Below are 20,089 nucleotides of genomic sequence, written 5' to 3' on the forward strand. Positions count from 1 at the left end.
CATGTTTTAGTAGACTTGATGATTCAATGTTACCTTTTTAGCAAAGATTTGATGAATAATTTTCTTTCTGTGTTTTTAAAAAGAAAAAAAAAAACTTTAATTATGCCTGCAGGCACCTGTAAATTTCACAGAGCATTGACTCAGGAAGGGCTACCCCTGCATTCACATGGCAGGATCCACGATGCGTGTCCACCTGTCTGGGCTGCATGGAAAGAGACAGCGCGTGAAAGTCATCATCTTGGCGAAGGCAGAGGTCAGACACCAGAGTTCTGCACTTTGTAAGGTTAGCAGGAAAAAAGCAGGACATCATAGCTTTGCAGTGTCATCATTCTTAGGACAGGGGTCCAGCATGCTACAAACACTGGCTGACATTGCATAATCCATTTTGAGGATCTGCCCTGCTCCTCCGGCCCCGCCACCAGGGAGGCTGGCTTGAGTCAAACGGGTTCACAGAAAAATTAGTGGGAAGGACAAGATAAGGTCACTTAAAACCAGCGACTGGCTTTGCAGGACCGGATGGGGACTTTACCGGCTAAAGAGGAAATGTCCACCCTTGGGTGGTTGTAATCCATTGCTGCAGTCTTCCTCAAAGTCCCCAGTGAGATTATCAGCAGAACAAGTGACCTCATTACTTAAATGGGTTAATACACTCCCCACGCTTTCCTTAGTTGCTATTCTGATTTTCAGGAGAGGGGTTCTCAAGCCAAATGGAGAACCCAGTCTCCAGTAACCGATGCCACAAAAAGTCCGGTGTGCTCTGGAAGTGATTACAAAGATCACCGCAGAGGATGGGCTGCCCGGCTGACCTCCACCTCCAGGGTGTCCCTGTGTGTCTCCAGGTCCTAAGTGCTCTGTCCCACTGACTCTGTCCTCCAATAGAAAAATGCCCAGCCTGGCACATAGCAGGTAGTCACCACTATTTGTTGGATTAAAAACAAACAAACAAACAAAAGAATAAATGGAAGGAGAGAGGGAGGGAAGGGAGAAGGAAAAATGAAGGGAAGGAAGAAATACATCGGATTCTTCCTTCTGCAATGAAGTCAGATGAGGGAACTAACCCAGGCAGGGAAACCCCTGGGCAGACTATTACATAGTCCACACTGGACTTCATCAAGGCCGCAGCCTAACAGCCCAAAGCATAGGAAGATGCTGCAGTTTTAGCAGGAGAAAATGGACACAGTGTAAATACGGCAGAAGAATTGGTAAACACATTAGATAGAAGTTCTTTGGGATCCTTTCCAGCTCCAAAATTCTATAATACTAGTACAATAATAAATCAAGGGGCTTCCCTGGTGGCACAGTGGATGGAAATCTGCCTGCCAATGCAGGGGACATGGGTTTGATCCCTGGTGCTGGAAGATTTCATGTGCCTTGGAGCAACAAAGCTTGTGCACCACAACTGCTGAGCCCGCACTCCAGAGCCCGCAGACCACAACTACCAAGCCTGTGTGCCTAGAGCCTGTGCTCCAAAACCAGAGAAACCACTGCAGTGAGTAGCACTCGCTCTCTGCAACTGGAGAAAGCCCAAGCAGAGCAACAAGACCTAGCACATCCAAAAATAAATAAGTAGAAAATAAAAAAGAGAAAAACTCTGAATCTTAAAAAATAATAATAATTAATCAAATACTTGGTTAGAACACATTCTGCACATTTTAGATTGAATTCCTTATGAAGTGAAAGTGAAAGTCGCTCAGTGTGTCCGACTCTTTGCGACCCCATGGACTATACAATCCATGGAATTCTCCAGGCCAGAATACTGGAGTGGGTAGCCTTTCCCTTCTCCAGGGGATCTTCCCAACCCAGGGATCGAACCCAGGTCTTCTGCATTGCAGGCGGATTCTTTACCAGCTGAGCCACAAGAGAAGCCCTTATAGTCATAACTGAATGCTTGAGGAATTCATAAAGGGAGAAACTGAAAACGTGTCCCCATGGTCTGTTTTCTCTGTCTGCTGATCATCACCACTCCCTCCATCTCCACCACTTGCCACTCCTCCATCACTCTCTCTGGCTCTGATATGTTCTTTAAGTCTCACCTTAGCCAGCATCTCCTTCAAGAAGCCTCCCCCTTCTCTCCCAGCTACCACTCTAGACCAATCTGTCTTAAGACAACCCTCCTTTGTATTCTCAAAGCACAGCACAGACATATCTGTACTGAAGCATTTTTCCTTCTAGATTGAAATTGTAGCTGGCTTTCATTTGCCATATAAGTCGTACAGTTCATTGAGGTCACCTCTTTATTTACAATGTCTAGCCTGAAACATGCCTGGCTCGTAATGGTGGTTTAGTTGCTAAGTCATGTTGGACTCATTGTGACCCCAGGAACTGGGGCCTGCAAAGCTCCTCTGTCCATGAGATTTCCCAGGCAAGAATATTGGAGCCGGTTGCCATTTCCTTCTCCAGGGCATCCTCTTGACATAGGAATTGAACCCAGGGTCTCCTGCATTGCAGGCAGATTCTTTACCAACTTAGCCACCAGGGAAGCACTGGCATGAAATAGACCTACAGTAAATATTGATGATGTGATGACTACATGAATCATCTAAATTATTCAAAAACTAGAAAATAATAATTTTTTCAGATTTTTAAACTGCGGAGACTATTTGGGGTATTTATCAGCAAACATTGTGACCGGTTGACTTTTCCAAAGTCAGTTCAGTTCAGTTCAGCCGCTCAGTCATGTCCAACTCTTTGCAACCCCATGGACTGCAGCTCGCCAGGCCTCCCTGTCCATTGCCAACTCCCAGAGTTTACTCAAACTCATGTCCATTGAGTTGATGATGCCATCCAACCATCTCATCCTCTGTCGTCCCCTTCTCCTCCCACCTTCAATCTTTCCCAGCATCAAGGTCTTTTCAAATGAGTCAGCTCTTCACATCAGGTGGCCAAAGTATTGGAGTTTCAGCTTCAACATCAGTCCTTCCAATGAATATTCAGGACTGATCTCCTTTAGGATGGACTGGTTGGATCTCCTTGCCGTCCAAGCGACTCTCAAGAGTCTTCTCCAACACCACAGTTCAAAGGCATCAATTCATCGGCGCTCAGCTTTCTTTACAGTCCAACTCTCACATCCATACATGACTACTGGAAAAACCATAGCCTTGACTAGATGGACCTCTGTTGGCAAAGTAACGTCTCTGCTTTTTCATATGCTGTCTAGGTCGGTCATAACTTTTCTTCCCAAGAGCAAGCGTCTTTTAATTTCATGGCTGCAGTCACCATCTGCAGTGATTTTGGAGCCCAAGAAATAAAGTCTGTCACTGTTTCCACTGTTTCCCCATCTATTTGCCATGAAGTGATGGGACCAGATCAAGTCCAGTGTTAAATACCAGGCCGGAGACCTATTATTGCTGGGCATGGACTGATTGAACTTCAGAGAGCAACACTACCCGAATCTTACCACTAGATGGCAGCGGCGCCCCAGGAGCAGGCGATTCCTGCCCTCTGACCACACCCTGCCCGTGGCTGTCCACCTTCTGGTCTGCTCCTTCAGAGATCTCAGATCACCAGATGAGGGCAGGTCCTGGCAGGTGTTGATGACCCTTGGAACCACATCCCCAGAACATGTTCTTTCCTGCCCCACTCCACTCTCATTGTTTTCATAAATGCCACCAGTCTCTTCCTCCTTCATGTCCCGGCTTCTCTACCCGCCAGCCCCCACTTGATAAAACTCCCGTTGCCTACAGGGCGATCCGATTCCTCATGCAGGATCCAACCCAGCTGCAAACCACCTGCTCAGTTAATATGCACTAGGAAAGAAAGGGGCAGTGCCTCCCAGCGAAATCGGGCATCTTGAGAAGTGTCATGTAGGAGAAATACAAGCACCCAAGAGGAAGACAGACAGATAGATGAGGGGAAAAAAGGATCTCAAGACACAAGTAGAGAAAAGCAAAAGATGGAAGCGCCGGAGGAGGCAGCCGTAAGAACCTAGCTCTGGGCGCTGTGTGGCTTAGAGAGGAAGAGGCTTGACCAGCCAGAGAGACTGGTGAGGGGGACACTTGACTTAACTGAATTTGTCAAGAGGACCAAGGGGTCAGACCCGGAGAGACTCAGGGCCAGAGTCCCGGCTCCTTGTCCAGGGCACCTCTGATGGAAAAGGAAGGGAAGCAGAGATTAACACTGTAGGGGCTGAGAAGGGGAGGCAGAAGGTGGTGGCTTCTCCCTGGGACTCCCTGATCTGAGCAATTGCTTGGCATGATCTCCCAGCGCCCTAGAAAAAGCTTCTCCCGTCGAGGTGACCTACTGAGAGACAGACACAAAGTGTGGCCCTGCCTGTGTCACGGGGCTGCTTTGAGGACCCAGTGTCAGGTATATAATTACGTGAATTACGTATTCATATACAATGTATATAGTACAGCAAACGGCCTCTATAAATTGTAAGGTGCCTTGTGAATGTTCTCTTGGCTGTTTATTCCACGCTGACCACCAGCACCTCTTTGCCAAGGCCCTGTCCTAGGATCCCGGGTAGAGGCAGAAGTCCAGACCCAGCCCTTGCAGAAAAGAGGAAAATGTGAGATGACACCATTTAAGCTCTGCAAGTTAGCATGGTTTCCAATTTCCACTTCTCTTACTGGAAGTCTTCAGTCATCTGAAGTAGCCGGCCAGGTCTGGAATGCAGGTTCTCCAAGGCACACATGCTTGAATCTTCAGTAACCAGATGGTGTGAGCCGAGATGGGGGCTGCCCCTATGGATGAGACGAAGCTTGGGAGACACGATGACAGTGTCAGGCTGGCCCTTGGGAGGACCCTCTTCATGGAGACCTGACCATAAAAAGACGTCTCTGAGGCAATCGGGGTCTATGAGTTGGGGGTGGTTATTAACATTAAGGAATGTGTATATTTCAGGTGAGCTTATGATGGCATTGTGGTTATTGTTTTAAAAAAGGGAAAGAGAAGAAGGAAGGAAGTCCTCGTTAGACATACACATCTCCACTTGCAAGGATTTACTGAGGGAAAAAATTCTTGGATTTGCTTTAAAATACTTAAAAAAAAAAAAGGTAGATACGGAGTAGTTCCCTGGTTTTCTAGTGATTAGAACTCGGTGCTTTCACTGCCATGGACCGGGTTCAATCCTTGGCCATGGAACTGGGAACCCACAAGCTGCATGGGGCAGTCAAAAAAAAAAGTGTAGAAGGGTGACAAATGAAAAAGAATGAGCACTGGCTACCCTGTCATACTGTCAGTGATGGCTGGCCATCCTGTACCGTTGGCACATGGACTTCTGGGCTAGCCGGGTGAGGGGGGCCGAGCTGAGCCAGAGCAGCTGTGAGCTACAGGATGGGGTAGGGGGGAACACAGATATCCCCCAGGCAGGGCCGGGGCCTGCCTTCTGCCCCCTCGATACCACAACTGCAGCAGCAGTCCTGACCCACTGCCCCACCCGGGGGCATTTGGAGTCACTGTCTGGGGCCCAAGCTGGCATCTCATGCCCCCTCCTCTGTCCTGTGAGGGAGGAGCGTGCAGACAGCTAGCTCGTACCTGGACACTTGTTCCTGGGCCCAGATCCCCCCAGTTTGTGTATGTGCTTATATACATATATATACGTATATATACGTATACGTATACACACACACACACACACGTGTGTACATATATACATTGATATTGTATACATACATACATTCTACATAATATACACATTATAGCTAATATGTGATATATTAATCATATATCACATATTACATATTATGATTATATAATATGTGAATTACATATTCATATACAGTATGTAGTAGTGTTAGTCACTCAGTCATGTACAACCCTTTGCGACCCCATGGACTGTAGCCCGCCAGGCGCTTCTGTCCGTGGGATTCTCCAGGCAAGAATACTGGAGTGGGTAGCCATTTCCTTCTCCAGGGGATCTTCTCAACCCGGGGATCAAACCCAGGTCTCCTGCACTGCAGGCAGATTCTTTACCATCTGAGCTACAGGAAAGCTGTACATATATTCATCAAGCCTTGCTATATGCATTTTCTTATACAAGCCTTACAAAAGCTATCTAAGGTAGCAATGATCACATCCACTTAACAAATGAAAAAATTAAGGCTCAGAGAAGTTAAGTAATTTGTGCAAAACCAAATATAAGGATAGCAATATACCTCACATCCCTCCCGATCAGATTCTGTGGGGGAACCAGTGAATTGCTGTACATAGAAAGTATTCAGACCAGTGCCTGACACAGTGGAAATGCTAAATAAGGGTTTGTCTTTCTGATGGCTGTTACTCCACCGCCTGCCACACCCTGCAGACGGTGGAGGAAAGCATAGAAATCTGAACTAGGGGAAAAGAAATGATCTGATTATTTGCCTTGCAAAGTAAGTCACCCCCGGGTTTCTTCACCAGCCAGGCCGTTGGGCTTAACAAACCGACTGTAGGACTGCAGAGGCAGCTATAGCAGAGTAAGCAACATTCTCAAAAGCCTCCAAGTCCAGGTCTCCTGGTCACTCAGCCCCTGCACAGAGAAGGCTCAGCTTCCAGAAGAGGCCAGAGGAAAAGCCCCCTCAGCTCAAGCCCCTCTGGCGGCTTGCTGGACAGCTGGCCCTCCGGCCCTCTGCTTCTCAGGCCCCTCATCCCACATCAACCTCTGCAGAGCCTTCCCCCACTGGAAACTTCATCTCACAAGATTCCCACTCCTGCCTGGTCTGCACGTCCCAGCTCCCTCCTAGGAGAGCCTCCCCTCTAGGCCACCTAGGGAGTCCTCACTCAGTCCTGTTACCGTAGCAGGGACCCCTCCAGCCTCAACTGGGGCTCCCAACCAGTGAGAAAAGAGGCTTATCCTTCTGGAGTCGGTGTGAGAATGGAGGGTCAGCCTAGCTTTCTTGTTGGCTTTAGGGTGCAGACTCGCATTCATTCTTCATCACCTCACACCTGGCTTCTGACAGCACAATGTGGTAACTGCTAAGAGAGATGGAAACCCTGCCCCTCCACTGCAGTGACATTTCTCATTGGCTTCTTATCACCATGATAAGTAACATGAAAAGCACAGGGGTGCAGTCAGGAAAGGCGGGAGAAGCAAGGGTGAACGTGCTGCTTTGCCCCCAGTTCAGAGATGTCTGGGCCCAGGAGTGGGGGCGGGGATGGGGTAGGACCCTATGAGCTCCTCTGACCTTCAGCTGTGGGTTCCTGGCCTTGGGTCACATAGGGTGCCCACACATGGGCCTCGGGGCACTCCCGGAAGTACTCCTGCTGTCTTGGAACCGAGGATGTTAAAAAAGTCTACACTTGCTTTCTCCTACATCCAGAACAAACAGGCCCCCTAGGTCCCATGGCCAAGACCTGCCCTGGACCAAGCTAGTGTAGACTCTGAGTGATCCACTTTTTGGCAGCCATCACCATCACGGTCACACACTCCACTGACCCAGGGACCCACATCTCCAGATTTCCGAGCCTGGCGTTGGGAGGAGCAGCCCTGCCCACACACCAGCCTCATCCACATCTCCCCGAAACCTGAAGACCAACTGCAGAGAAGCTTCATTAATTTTTCACCAGATTCATCTACTAGAGGCTGAGCAGAGCTGAGCCAAAGCCCTATCACAAGCGCTTCTGCCGGCGGCCCACCAAGGGTTAACCCATTAGCCCACATCCTGGTGAGCTCACCCCGCTGGAGCCGGCTCTGCGCTGGGATTCGCTGCACGTGGCTCCTGGAGGGGCCAGGGAGGCTTCTTCCCAGGGCTGGGGTGCAGGACTTAAGCAGGAACTCACTGCCCGCTTCCTCCTGGCGCCAGTTGTGTGCGATCCCCAGGTCTCCCCCATCCTCCCCGGGGGGCGTTGAGCACAGTAAGTAAGGAGGCCACTGGTCCTCTGCCCCTCCTTCCACTTCCCTGGAGGAAGGAGCCGGGTTTAACTTTGCTTTAGAGCACCTTGAGCCTGTGAGCAGGAGGTGGGAGGCAGATGAGCACAGCCGGCTAAGGGGAGGCGGGCTGGCTGCACCCTGGGAGGGCAGCGGGGAGAGAGGTGATGGGGTGGGCTGCCCCTCTGCGCTGCACCTGGAGGAGGGGAAGCTGGGTGCAGGCGGCTGCCTCTGCCCTGTAGTAGGGCAACCAGCCTTCACACTCCACAGCCATGGGCGGGGACCACCCTCCTGACCACTGACTGAGACAGGAGCCAAACAACCTGACTTTCAAGTGCAAGGCGTCCTCGGGTCCGGAGGGCACAGAACGAGACTGAGGCATCCTCATCAGACCTCAGTGTCTGCCAGTCCATCCCTCTCAGCTGCAGGTGTGGGAGGCGCCCAGGGCAGGTGCCGGCAAGGGCTGGGCAGGCTCCGTGTCAGGAAGGGGAAACCAGGCTGGCCCATATAAACATGGACAAAACATGCAGGGGAGATGTGTGCCTTGGGGACCACACACCCAGGGAAAAGCAGACGTTACCACCTGAGCTGTTTTTCCACCTTGTTACTGGGCAGGGCCTGGGCTCCAGCTGCGTGGAGTGAAGAGTGAGGTGAGTGGCCCTGTCTAGATGGAGCTGGAGAACCTCCCTTCCTAGAAGCCCTGGGAGCAGGTGACAGACGGGCGGCCCTGCCCGGGGGACAGCAGCAGCAGATTCAGAAACCTTATCAGTTCAAGCACTAGGGCACCACTCACCTCATCGGGGACGGGGTCACCAATGGAATGTCTGGTTGGGGGGTGGCCAGCGGCCAGCAGTGACAGCTGGGTGGGGGTGCTGTGGGGACCCCAGTGGGGAGAGGCTAGACCCTCCAAGTCTCGGGAATTCCAAACAGAAACTCACGCTTGCGTCTTTCTCAGGAATCCTCTTATCTCTGTCACTTGTGTTTTGCAACCTGCCCTCTCCTCCTGCCCCTCCAGAGGACCCTTCCCTCTGGGCCACCTCCTGGCTGGGAGACATGAGCCCTGTCTCCCCTTCTCTCAGTCCCTGAATAGTCTCTCAATTCCCAGAATAGTCCAGCTCCTATCAGGGATGAGAAGCTTGAGAAAGGACTGATAACTCCAGCCCCAAGCACAATGGGACCTTCTACCATATCAGGGTTGCAGATATATTAACAAGGACACCAGATACTTTTGAATTTCTCACAAACAACAAATGCATTTCGGTGTAAGGATGTCCCAGGTCACCTTTGGAACATTCTTATAAGTAAAAGTATCCGTTGCTTATCTGAAATGCAAATTTAACTGGGCATTTTGACATTTTATTGGCCAAATCAGGCAATCTATTAATATTGACAGTGTTAAGTGAAGGGGAAGGGCAGGCTTCTTCCTTGAGCAAACACAGTAGAGTATAAGGACCATGACTTGGGTTTCGGCAGCTCTGAGCCTCAGTTTCCTTATCTGTAAAATGGGAATAATAATAACAGTACCACCCTCATAGAGCTGGGGCTTCCCTTGTAGCTCAGTGGTAAAGAACCCACCTGCCAATGCAGGAGACTTGGGTTTGATCCCTGGGTCAGGAAGATCCTCTGGAGAAGGAAATGGCAACCCACTCCAGTATTCTTGCCTGGAGTATTCCATGGACAGAGGAGCTTGCTGGGCTACGGTCCATGGGGTTGAAAGGAGTCGGACAAGACTGAGTGACTAACATGTTCACTTTCACTTTCCAGTATTCTTGCTTGGGAAATCCCATGGACAGGGGAGCCTGGTGTGCTGCAGTCCATGGGGTCACAAAAGAGTCGGGCATGACTTAGCGACTAAACAACAACAATAACCTCTTGGAGCTATCAAGAGATGCTCCAGGTGAAGAAAGTGGCAGGTACCAGGCATTTTGTGCTCTACTGGGATGACGGCGGTGGTGGTGGGAGGGGAGGGTGTGCTTTGTGGCCACTGTCACAGGCCTCTTGTTGCTCTGCTACTTGCAGCCCAGGGCCCCAGGCTCCAGCTCACACATCCTCAGCAGTTTCACCCAGCAATATCAGCCTAATGCCTCACCCGAAGCAGCCACCCTGCGATTCTGTTCACGGCCCCTTGCCCCCATTGCACTCTGCACTCACCACTCCCCTAGTTTAAAAAGAAAACCAAAACTTCAAAACCTTCCCAACAGGGAGCGGGATAGACTCAAACCCAGGCTCTGCAGCCAAACAGGATCCACAACTCCCATTTTTAGCCTGGTTCTCTATGTACCTGCTAAGTAACTTTGAGCAAATCACCTCACCTCTCTGATCCTCAGTTTCCTCACCTGCAAAATGGGATAATAATTGTCCCAATCTCAGTGACTTGTCAGGAGAGGGAAATGACGCACTGCCGAAAAGGCACTCAGCGTGGTCCTCAGCCCCTAGTAAGAGTCGAGAAATGACAGTTATTGTTACTGTATGAAGTGTCAACCCTCCCCTAACACACCAGGCGCTGCTTCTGTTTGGAGAAGGCGCTGGGGCACCCTGGAGACTTCAGGAAGGCCGACCCTCAGGAGGCACCCAGTCTTGGTGAGAGGTCTGTCCATCAGAGACCAGGGAGAGAAGGGGGCAGTCAGAGGGTCCCCCTGCTCCTCACAGCTGCCTCTCCTGCCCCCAAGTTAGCCAGTCCCATCCTTCCACCCCCTGTAAGAGCAAAGGGGACTGGTGATGGATGGGGAGGAACGGCAATGGAGACTTGACCTCAATGCTCAATCTTCCCGTCGCACTTCCGCTGCTTAGTGAGTCATTTAACACATGACTGGTGATCCCCAAGCACCAGCCAGGTGCTGAGCTACCTGCTGGAGGGCACGGGAAGCCGAGGAAGCCCCAGGCCCAGCCCTGCAAGGACTCGGGGAGGGACTGGAGAACGTCCAGCCCCGTAAGAACAGACATGCCTCTGGTCACCTCCAGGGCAGTGACCCGCTTATTTCACTTTTAACTGCCATCCGTTAAGTGGTGCTTTTCTGACACTCGAGAATCTACCGGAGGGAAAACTATATGGTCCTTACTATCCTGAACACTCGGTGTTGCTCACCAGCTTGCATGATCCGTGCCACCCACCCAACCGCCCGTTGGGGAATGAGCCTATGAGTGTGTGAGAAAGAGCCAGAAAGTTCCTGCATTCTCTCCCCTCTCATTTGAGATGTCACTTTACCTCGTTCATCAGAGATGCTGCTGAGCCAGGAAATGTGGATGCCCAGAGCTCCTCTTCGGAGAGGGACGTAGTTTGAGTTGTGTCTGTGGCTCCACGTCCAGAGTTTGGTGCAGTGTCAGGGAGCACTGTGAGGCTAGTGCTGTGGCGCAACCTGAGGAACAAAAGGTCAAAGGGTAAATACTGAAGAGATATTCGTAGGGTCTCCAAATACCTGGCCCATTACAAATACGCCACAGATAAGCAGATGCACTCTAACAAGATTAGAGACAGTCTCTTCTGGATATACTAGTTCTGCCAACCAAACCCTGTCTTTGCTCTGTCCAGGGCCTCCTGGCTCCCTAAAAATCTGTTTTCCTTCAAGGGATGGTATCTTTCCAGAGATGAGGTGAAAACAGTAAAATTCTTGTCCTCTCCCTTATCTCTCAACTCCACCTCTTGCCTCCATCTTCCCCTCTCATCTCTGTCTCCATCTCTGTTGTCATCTCCATCTCTTATCTCCATGTCCATCTCCACCTCTGTCTCCATCTCCACCTCTGTATCCACTTCTATATCCACGTCCATCTTCTGTCCCCAAATCCCAGTCTCTCAAAAATGTACCTTCTCTTTCTCTCAGGATCTCCTCTTTCTCAGAATCAGCACGGAGGTTCCTGTAAGAGCCAGGTGACACTCTCACCTCACAGATTTCCTTCTCTGTCCTATTCTGGGGTCACTTTGCCCCTGCCCACACCCCCACTTTCCTTTCCTGGGGTAACATGCTTCCTGCCCACACCTCTACCCTGGATCCCGATTTCCGTCATAGGACTTCAACCATTATCAACACTCCTCTGTTCTTGGTTTAACTACACTTTCACCTGCTCCCCAGACTGACCCACTTGATTATTATTACTACGACTTCCACAGTTCTTATTCACTGGGTATAATTTATACACATTGCAACGCACAAATCTTAGTGTACCACATTGACGAATGGATCCTCTGTGTAACCCACACTGACATGAAGAGATGGAACATTTCCATTGGCCGCAGAAAGTCCCAGTTATTTCCTTCCCACCCCTACAACCACTGTTTTGAGATCTGTCACCTTAGATTAGCCCTTAGAAAGTTCTAGAAGATCATATAAGTGGAAACATATACTATATGTGCTCATTCATATCTGACTTCTTTCACCCACCACATCTATGGGACTCATCCAAGTTGCGTGTGTATCCAAAGTTGGTTCCTTTTTATTGTTTAATAGTATTTTGTCTATTTGTGAACATACAATGTGTGTTCATCTTTTCTCCTGTTCATGGATATCGAGGTTGTTTTCTGGATTGGGGCTACTATGAACAAAGCTGCTATGAATATTCTTAAACAAGTCTTGGTGCACGTAGGTTTCCATTTATCTTGAAGTGGAACTGCTGGCTCAAAGGGAAGGTGGGTGCTTCACTTTGTAAGAAAGTATTTGACCTGGTTCCAAAGTGGCTGCCCAGCTTTACATTCCCACCAGCAGTGCACAAGAGCTCTATTTGTTCGCCACGCTCACCAACATTTGTGTTGTGAGATGTTTAAAGTTTAGCCATTCTAGCGAGTGACTGCATCTCCTTGTGATTTTAATTTGCATTTCATCTTTCATGTAATTTGCATGTCAATCTCAAGGTTTTTTTCATGGGTTTCTTCTTCCTCTGTCTTCCTCTGTAATGGATCTGTTCAAATCTTTTGCCCATTTTTCAAATTGTGCTGTTTGTGTTGATATTAATCCCATGTGGCAGTTCTTTACATATTCCAGATACAAATCTTTTGACAATACATATTTTGCTAAGATTTTCTCCCAGTCCACAGCTTGCCTATTCATTTTCTTCCGGTAGCTCTTAATGAGCAGGAGTTTTAAATTATGATGAAATCTAATTTATTGATTTTTTTTTTTCTTCCTTGGTTATTGCCATCTCTGTCCTAAGAAATTTGCCAACCTCCAGGTCACAAAGATATCCTATTTTTTTCTCCTAAGAGAAAAGGTTATGGTTTTCACTTTTATGTTCAGGTTTTGCCCATGATCCATTGCAAATTCATTTCTTGTTGATGGTATGACGTGTGGACAAGTTTCATTTTTTTCCATATGAATATTCAGTTATTCCAGCACCACTGGTTGCAATGACTTCCCTTTCCCCTGTGGAATAGTTTTGGTGTATTTGTCAAAAGTAGTTGTCTGCAATTACTGTTTGGCTTGTGGGGCTGGTTACTAGGAATAGTGGTGTGATTTCCTGAAAGTTTGACTTTCAGAGAGAGGGTTGGCTTCCTGGGCTGGTGGTTTCTCAGGCTGGTTGCTGCAAGTTGTGGGTCTGAGTTCTGCTTTTATACATGTCTGGCTGTTGTCCACTTGTATATTCAGTGTCTCATCTATTACAGACATCTGCAAACATGTTTATAGTGGGATAAACAACTTAAGATAATCAACTTCCATACATCCATCTTCCATAAAAAGATTTTATAACCCGTAACATGCTGTCATATTTGATATGGAGGTTCATGTTTCATGTGTATCATGCCATCGAGACATTTCATCCCTGTATGTGGTTTCAAGATGTACCTCCATACTCATTAAGAACGCTTTCTTCTGTGTCCACAGTATCGTCATTATACCGAATACAAAAATTTTTTTTAGACACACCGCAGGGCTTGTGGGATCTTAGTTCCCCAACCAGGGATCCAACCCAGGCCCACAGCAGTGAATGCACCAAGTCCTAACCACTGGACTGCCAGGGAAGCCCCCAAATACACATTTTAAATCCTGAGTGGCCTTCAACATCCAAACTAAAGCCAAACTTCCCTAAAGCTATCCCAAAATGTACCGGTTGGTTTGTTCTAGTTAGAATCCAAAAAAGGAACATATTGTATTTAGTTATACTTTTAAATTTTTCTTGTTGAAATATTTTACTGATCTTTTCTTTTTTTTTTAATTTATCCCTCTCTCCCTTTTCCCTTTGGTAACCATAAGTTTGTTTTCTATGTCGACGCGTCAGTGTCTGTTTTGTATTTAAGCTCACTTCTATCATTTTTTTAGATTCCACATGTAAACAATATGATATTTTCTCTGTCTGGCTTACTTCACTTAGTATGATCGTCTCTAGGTCCATGCCATTTTACTGATCTTTAATAGGCGTGTGTGAGAGTAGTCATGTCACAGTAAACAGCCCATGTAACTGGCCCATGTAACAGGCTGTGGCCAGATAGAGAGTTGGACCATGATGGCACTCCAGAAGTTTCCGTCTAGTCCCCCTTCCGGTCACCACCCCAGCTGAAGGTAACCACTATGCGGCCTTGATTGTCTTACACGTTTTTGAGTCTTCTGTAAATGGAAGATAGCATCTGGCTTCTCTTCCTCATGTCTGGGGTCCTGCACGAACAGACGTAGGGATCATTCTCTCCTTCTCATGCTCTGGAGCCCCAGGCTGGTGTTCCCTCCTGCACCAGCCTGCAGCCTGACCTTCCCTAGTTCTGTGCAACAGATATTGATACAACTGCACGCACTACACCTGCCTCCTGACACCCCAGAAGTGGCCTCCAAGGGAAAAGGACCTCCATCTCCCTTCTCAAATTGCTCCCCTGGGGGCTGAGCCAACATGCAAATCCATGCATAGTCCAGGAAGCCCGCACCCCAGACCTTCCTTCCACTGATTCCTCCCAGCCCAGCCCCTTGGGGCTTCAGTCCTCATCCAACACAGCCCACCTTCCCAGTAAATTTACTGCTGTGTACAGAAATCTCTCCCATCCTGCTCACACAAAGGGATATTAGTAAATGCTGTTTGAGAGGGGCCTGAGGTGCCCCAACAGGAAACACAAAGGAAGAGGAAGAATGTGGGGTACCAGGAGCGGGGACTGGAAGGGATACCAAGGACCAGGGCTGTAACTCGCTCTAGATCACACAGCTGGAAAGTGGTTGAGTCTGAAAATAAGATGCCATTTCGTAAATTGTAGCTTTCACTTGTTCTTTTAAAGGACATCACTGTTTCCTGATTTAAATAATAAGAACAGTTGATCAAGGTGTTAGTCGCTCAGTCGTGTCTGACTCTTTGCAACCCCATGGACTATAGCCCGCCAGGCTCCTCTGTCCATGGAACTCTCCAGGCAAGAATACTGGAGTGGGTTGCCATTCACTTCTCCAGGGGATCTTTCCAACCCAAGGACTAAACCCAGGTCTCCTGCATTACAGAGAGATTCTTTACTGTCTGAGCCCACCAGGAAAGCCCATTTATCTCTCACATGGAAAAAAAAAAAAAGTAGCTTGAGAGGCCTCTTATTTTTGTAGATCTCATCTGCTTTTCCTTTTGACTTCAGCACTGAGAGCCAGGCTGGAGACGGATGCTGAGAACAGGAAGGGTGTGTGAGGAGTCCTCGCCCTTGCTTCTAACCGTTGCCAGTACCAGGTGCCCAGGCCGGAGGGGCCGTGACCATGGAGGCCCTCCCCAAGTCCCTGGAGGTCGAAGAGAGGTCTCCCGAGTCCAAGGACCTTCTGCCCAGCCAGACGGCCAGCTCCCTGTGCATCAGCTCCAGGAGCGAGTCCGTCTGGACCGCCACCCCCCGGAGTAACTGGGAAATCTACCGCAAACCCATCGTTATCATGTCCGTGGGTGGTGCCGTCCTCCTCTTTGGTGTAGTCATCACCTGCTTGGCCTACACCCTGAACCTGGGTGAAATGAGCCTCAAGGTCCTGAAGATGGTAGGGCCTGCCTTCCTGTCTCTGGGACTCATGATGCTGGTGTGTGGGCTGGTCTGGGTGCCCATCATTAAGAAGAAACAGAAGCAGAGACAGAAGTCGGTGTTCTTCCAGAACCTCAAGTCCTTCTTCCTGAACCGCTGATGGCAACCTTGCCCTCTGTCCACCCCACCACCCCGACACCTTGTCCAGGAGAATGTGTGATGGCCAAAGTCCAACATCTCTGGTCCCTTGGGTGGTGGAGTCTGCCATAAAACTGATGCAGGCAAACCCTCTTCTGGGCCCCATGGGAAAAAGCAAGCTCAGGGCTGCGCCCTCCGTGTGGCTGGGAGGCACCGCTGGATGATCTCATTTAGTCTCTGTTATGTCCGATGCTTCCCCCCAGATCCTGGCCGCAGCTGTCGCCTTCCATGGCTGTCATCCCGGCCTGTGCATCCAGGTGTCACTCATCTAATGAACGTGCTCTGTCAAGTGCTATGCATGTTGGGAAATTCCTTGAGATGGACTATCCCCTGAGAAGAACCTCCTGCTTACACTTCTGAGTGCCTGAACTGGATCCTGCATTTGCTTCCTTCCAGAACCCAGAATGACCAGCAGAGGCCCTTTGCAGAGAGGAGGGAAGTCCTGACCATTGGGATTACCTACCCCAGCTCTCTCTGTGGGCGAGTTGCTAGCTTGCATTTCAAGAGATCAGATAAGTCACAAGTACCAAACATTCCAAAGAGTGAGAAGTGAAGGGTAGCTGGGGAGAAACACTTTCCAAGAAGGCATATTCTCCCCTGGTAATGGCTCTGGGAGTTAGTCCGAGCAGCAATTTAACCCTCAAGTTATACAGGATTTACACCAGAGGTGGTGGCATGCGCTAGGGGGTATCACAGTCTCCCCTTGACCTTCTAACTCCTTCTCTGTGACTTCTCCGTCTGAACTGGACACTTAGCCAAGGACAAGCACGTGTTGCCCTAACTTCCTTCTCTCCCGACCCCGGCCTCTACCCCACGATTCTGGAATAGCTGGGTGGAGAGAGCCGCTGCGGAGGGCTGCTGTAAGCATTTGCTCTGCTTCATCCCCGTCGAGAATCACAACCCAGAGATTCGACTCCACATCTGAGTATCTGGAGGTTTCCAGAGACGACTTTTACTTCAGAAAGTCCCGACTTCTGCTCTCCCAGCCCCCACCCACCCAACACACAGACATTCAGTGAGGGCTCAGCTCTGGGCCAGGCCCCTGGACGGAACAAGCTAGACAGCCGTTCCCTGCATTCATCCTCCACATGAAGAGAAAGACACGGCCAGGCCAACAGGCGGCCGGACACCTGGTGCTGAGTCCTTTCTGGGGCAGTGAGGGTGGGGGCAGGAACATAGCGGGTGGAGGGGGGCGGTCTGGTTTAGCTGGAGGCTGTGCAGCCAACAGAACTGGAGGAAAGAGAAGAACTGGCACAGGCAGGAAGGGAAAGCATTTGGCGGGAACAGTGTGTGCAGAGCTGGGGGAGGGGAGCAGGATATGATCAGGAAACTGCGGAGCAAGTTCCCTGATCTGGAATGGTCACCTGAGCCCCTCCCTCGGCCTGCTCCCCGCCCTGCCTCCTGCTTCCCCAAGTGCCTTACTGCAGCTTCCCCTCGAGGCCCTCCTGGGTCTGTGGCAGAGACTGGGTGGGGGTTACCCGGGGCTAACCACACAGAAATCACCCGTGAGGTAAGTGCTCCCCAAAACAGGGGCTTCCTGCAGCATCCAGAGGTGGTCAGACCAGGAGGGTACCTGTGAGAAAGCCAGGCTCCCACAGGCCTGTGGCCCAGTGGACAGCGTCTGATCACCAGGGGAGGGTCACCTCAGCTTTCTGCCCCCGCCTCCACCCCTGCCCTGGACTGCGTCACTATGGCAACCTCTCTGTCTCTAAGAGGCCTCCAGGTGTCTGCATCTTTATGGCGGTGTTTCCATATGCACAGTCAGGACACCACCTTGTTTGCTCTGCAACATGAGAAATTCTGTGGCGGCAGGTACCTCTGACATGGGGACACACCCTGCCCTGCCCACCCAAGGAGCCAGAGTTCAGGGAGTTTCAGCCAGAATGACCATGTTTCTCATTCAGACAGCGTGGTCACCTGGCCCCTGCACACAGGCAGTCAAGGCCCGTCATGGGGTGTTGCCAGTCACTGTCACTCACTGTGGTTCCAGCACCTCAGGTGGCTTACGGATGGCTTCTGACATGAAAGCAGATTCCATAACGGCCCTACTCTGTCACTCTCAGAGTCCTCTATGCTTTCCCACCTGGGAGCAAGCAGGGAGGACTCCTGGCTGGTTCGATGGTCATCCACATGCCCCAAGTCTCATTTCCTCCCCCTACAAGCTTGTCCTCTGGGCATAGCCATGGGACGGGGGCCAGGTGCATATTGCTACCACCTGTTGTCTTGGCAGAGGGCAGTTTGGGGACCACAAGACTCCAGAAGGCATCCAAGATCTGGACTCACCTTGAAGGCTCCCGCAGTCTCGCCCACATTCCCTGCTTCTTAGGCTAGTTTCTCAGTAAGGAGAATGAGGAAAGATTCCAAGCATCGTTCACCACCCCCTTCTCTGGGCTTCCCCATATGACTGTGGACCAAGGAGCATGCCTGGGTAAGGCTGAGGGGCTTTTGCCAAAGACCTTTGCCACACAGAAGTCTGAGGAATGCATGTGCCTGGTCAGATGCCACGTTTCTGGCAAAAAAACCCCATCCCCACCATGCCTCCTTCCATGCTGTTGATGCAAGGTCAGGACCAGCATCCGTGCATCTGGCTACTGGATTGTATTACTCCACCCATGGCTGTTCTGTTTGGGAGAATTCCAGTTAATCTAAGTGCTGAAAAAACTGATGGGATGTTAAATTGTATCCTGTTTGACAGTGTCCACTGTGTTTTCATTCTGTTCCATCAGGAATTGCAGACTCTTCCACTAATCCAATCCTCTAAAATGCCCCCCACCCTACCCCATCACCACATGCCCTTCCTGGCAATGAGCTATCTGGGAGAAACGGGACTGTGTGGGTTTCACACCTGGTTCCTCGGGGACCCCGTGGGAGCTGATGACCCCACTCTGAGATGCTGACAGCAGACAGAATAGAAGCTCCTGCTTCCCTCCCCACAAGCCTGGTCTTGAGAGATGGAAAAAGAACCTTCCTGAATGAATCAGTGGTCCAGGGGAAGAGACTGGACTACCTGGAACCATGTCTTACAAGAAATACAAATAACATCTCATTTAAGCCACTATTTTTTGGGTCCATTACTTGCAGCCAAATAAAATTCCTATTTACACACAGGTGGCAAGTCTGGGGACAGAGTTCTTTTCTTCCTCTAAGCCTCTATGTTCTTTTCTTCCACTACTTGATGAGACCCAGAACTGATACATTTAGAACAAAGACTTTCACAAATAAGCTCCAAATCAGTGCAGTGTATCTTTCCTCCAAATCCTTCCAGGATTCACTACGTCTCTAAGGAGAGAGACGTGGGAGGGGAAAGCCAGAACAGAAAGACCACGGTGGGGCCAGACTTCCTGCCCCCCTGTCTCTGGGGAGCAGGGACCTCCCTCAGCCTGGCCATCGCGTGATGGGCATAGAAAGAGTGGGGTTCACATGGGGCACCTGGCAGCCTCTGTAACCAGTCGGGCTGCCCCACCTACTCTAAGAGCTGAGGCAGGAGTGGGTGGGAGAGTGTGGTCGGTTTATAGAGGGTTCTATTAACCTAGAATCATTAACGGGAGGAGACACCTAGACACTCAGTTCTCTTTCTCCCTGATTTCAATCTCCACATTTAGGTCAACATTAAAGTGACCTAAGTTCACAACACAGAGGATTCTGTATTGGTCAGGAGCACAGATTCTAGAGACAGCCCACTTGGGCTCACATCCCATCTGGTTTTGCCAGGTCTTTGACCCTAGACAGCTTACTTAATTTCTGCATGCCTCCATTTTAGTGTGTGTGTATGCTCATTTATTTATTTTTAATTTTTCTGTTGAGGTAATATTAATTTAGGGGCTTCCCAGGTGGCTCAGCAGTAAAGAATCCACCTGCCAATGCAGGAGACACAGGAGACATGGGTTCAATCCATGGGTCAAGAAGATCCTCTGGAGGAGGAAATCACAACCCACTCCAGTATTCTTGCCTGGAGAATCCCATGGACAGAGGAGCCTGGCAGGTACAGTCCATGGGATTGCAAAGAGTTGGACATGACTTAGTAACTGCACAACAACAAGTATTCCATTGCACATATACCACATTTTCTTTATCCATTCACCCACTGATGGGCCCTCAGGCTGTCTCCATATCTTGGCTATTGTAAATAACCTCAGGATGAACATGGAGGTGTAGATATCTTTTGGGATTAGTGTTTATTTTCATCCATACCCCCATCTTCACAACTGCAAATGGGGTTAATA

At 49.7% G+C, this 20,089-nt stretch overlaps 2 protein-coding genes across 3 annotated transcripts in view; one reads left to right on the plus strand and one right to left on the minus strand.

The window, feature by feature from the left end:
* ADPRM (ADP-ribose/CDP-alcohol diphosphatase, manganese dependent) overlaps window positions 1–20,089 on the minus strand; it is a 136,370-nt gene that overhangs the window by 25,375 nt on the left and 90,906 nt on the right. Inside the window, exons 4-6 of the transcript XR_014079120.1 lie at window positions 14,302–14,364; window positions 10,992–11,142; window positions 10,123–10,218 (exon numbers count right to left, since the gene is read on the minus strand). The gene's annotated coding sequence lies outside the window, so the exon portion shown is untranslated. The remainder of the gene's footprint in view (window positions 1–10,122; window positions 10,219–10,991; window positions 11,143–14,301; window positions 14,365–20,089) is intronic.
* PIRT (phosphoinositide interacting regulator of transient receptor potential channels) lies at window positions 7,616–18,973 on the plus strand. Of its 2 annotated transcripts, XM_081578332.1 has the most exons (3): window positions 7,616–7,773; window positions 9,551–9,699; window positions 15,306–18,973. In XM_081578332.1, exon 3 carries the CDS (start codon window positions 15,421–15,423, stop codon window positions 15,826–15,828), a length of 408 nt encoding a protein of 135 aa, XP_081434458.1. In that variant the 5' UTR covers window positions 7,616–7,773; window positions 9,551–9,699; window positions 15,306–15,420; the 3' UTR covers window positions 15,829–18,973. The 2 variants fall into 2 exon arrangements, with proteins under 2 accessions (XP_081434458.1, XP_081434457.1); XM_081578331.1 differs by lacking the exon at window positions 9,551–9,699.

The sequence above is a fragment of the Giraffa tippelskirchi genome, chromosome 3 (genome assembly GCF_054371585.1).
Source record: "Giraffa tippelskirchi isolate mGirTip1 chromosome 3, T2T-mGirTip1v1.2.pri, whole genome shotgun sequence".
NCBI lineage: Eukaryota > Metazoa > Chordata > Mammalia > Artiodactyla > Giraffidae > Giraffa > Giraffa tippelskirchi.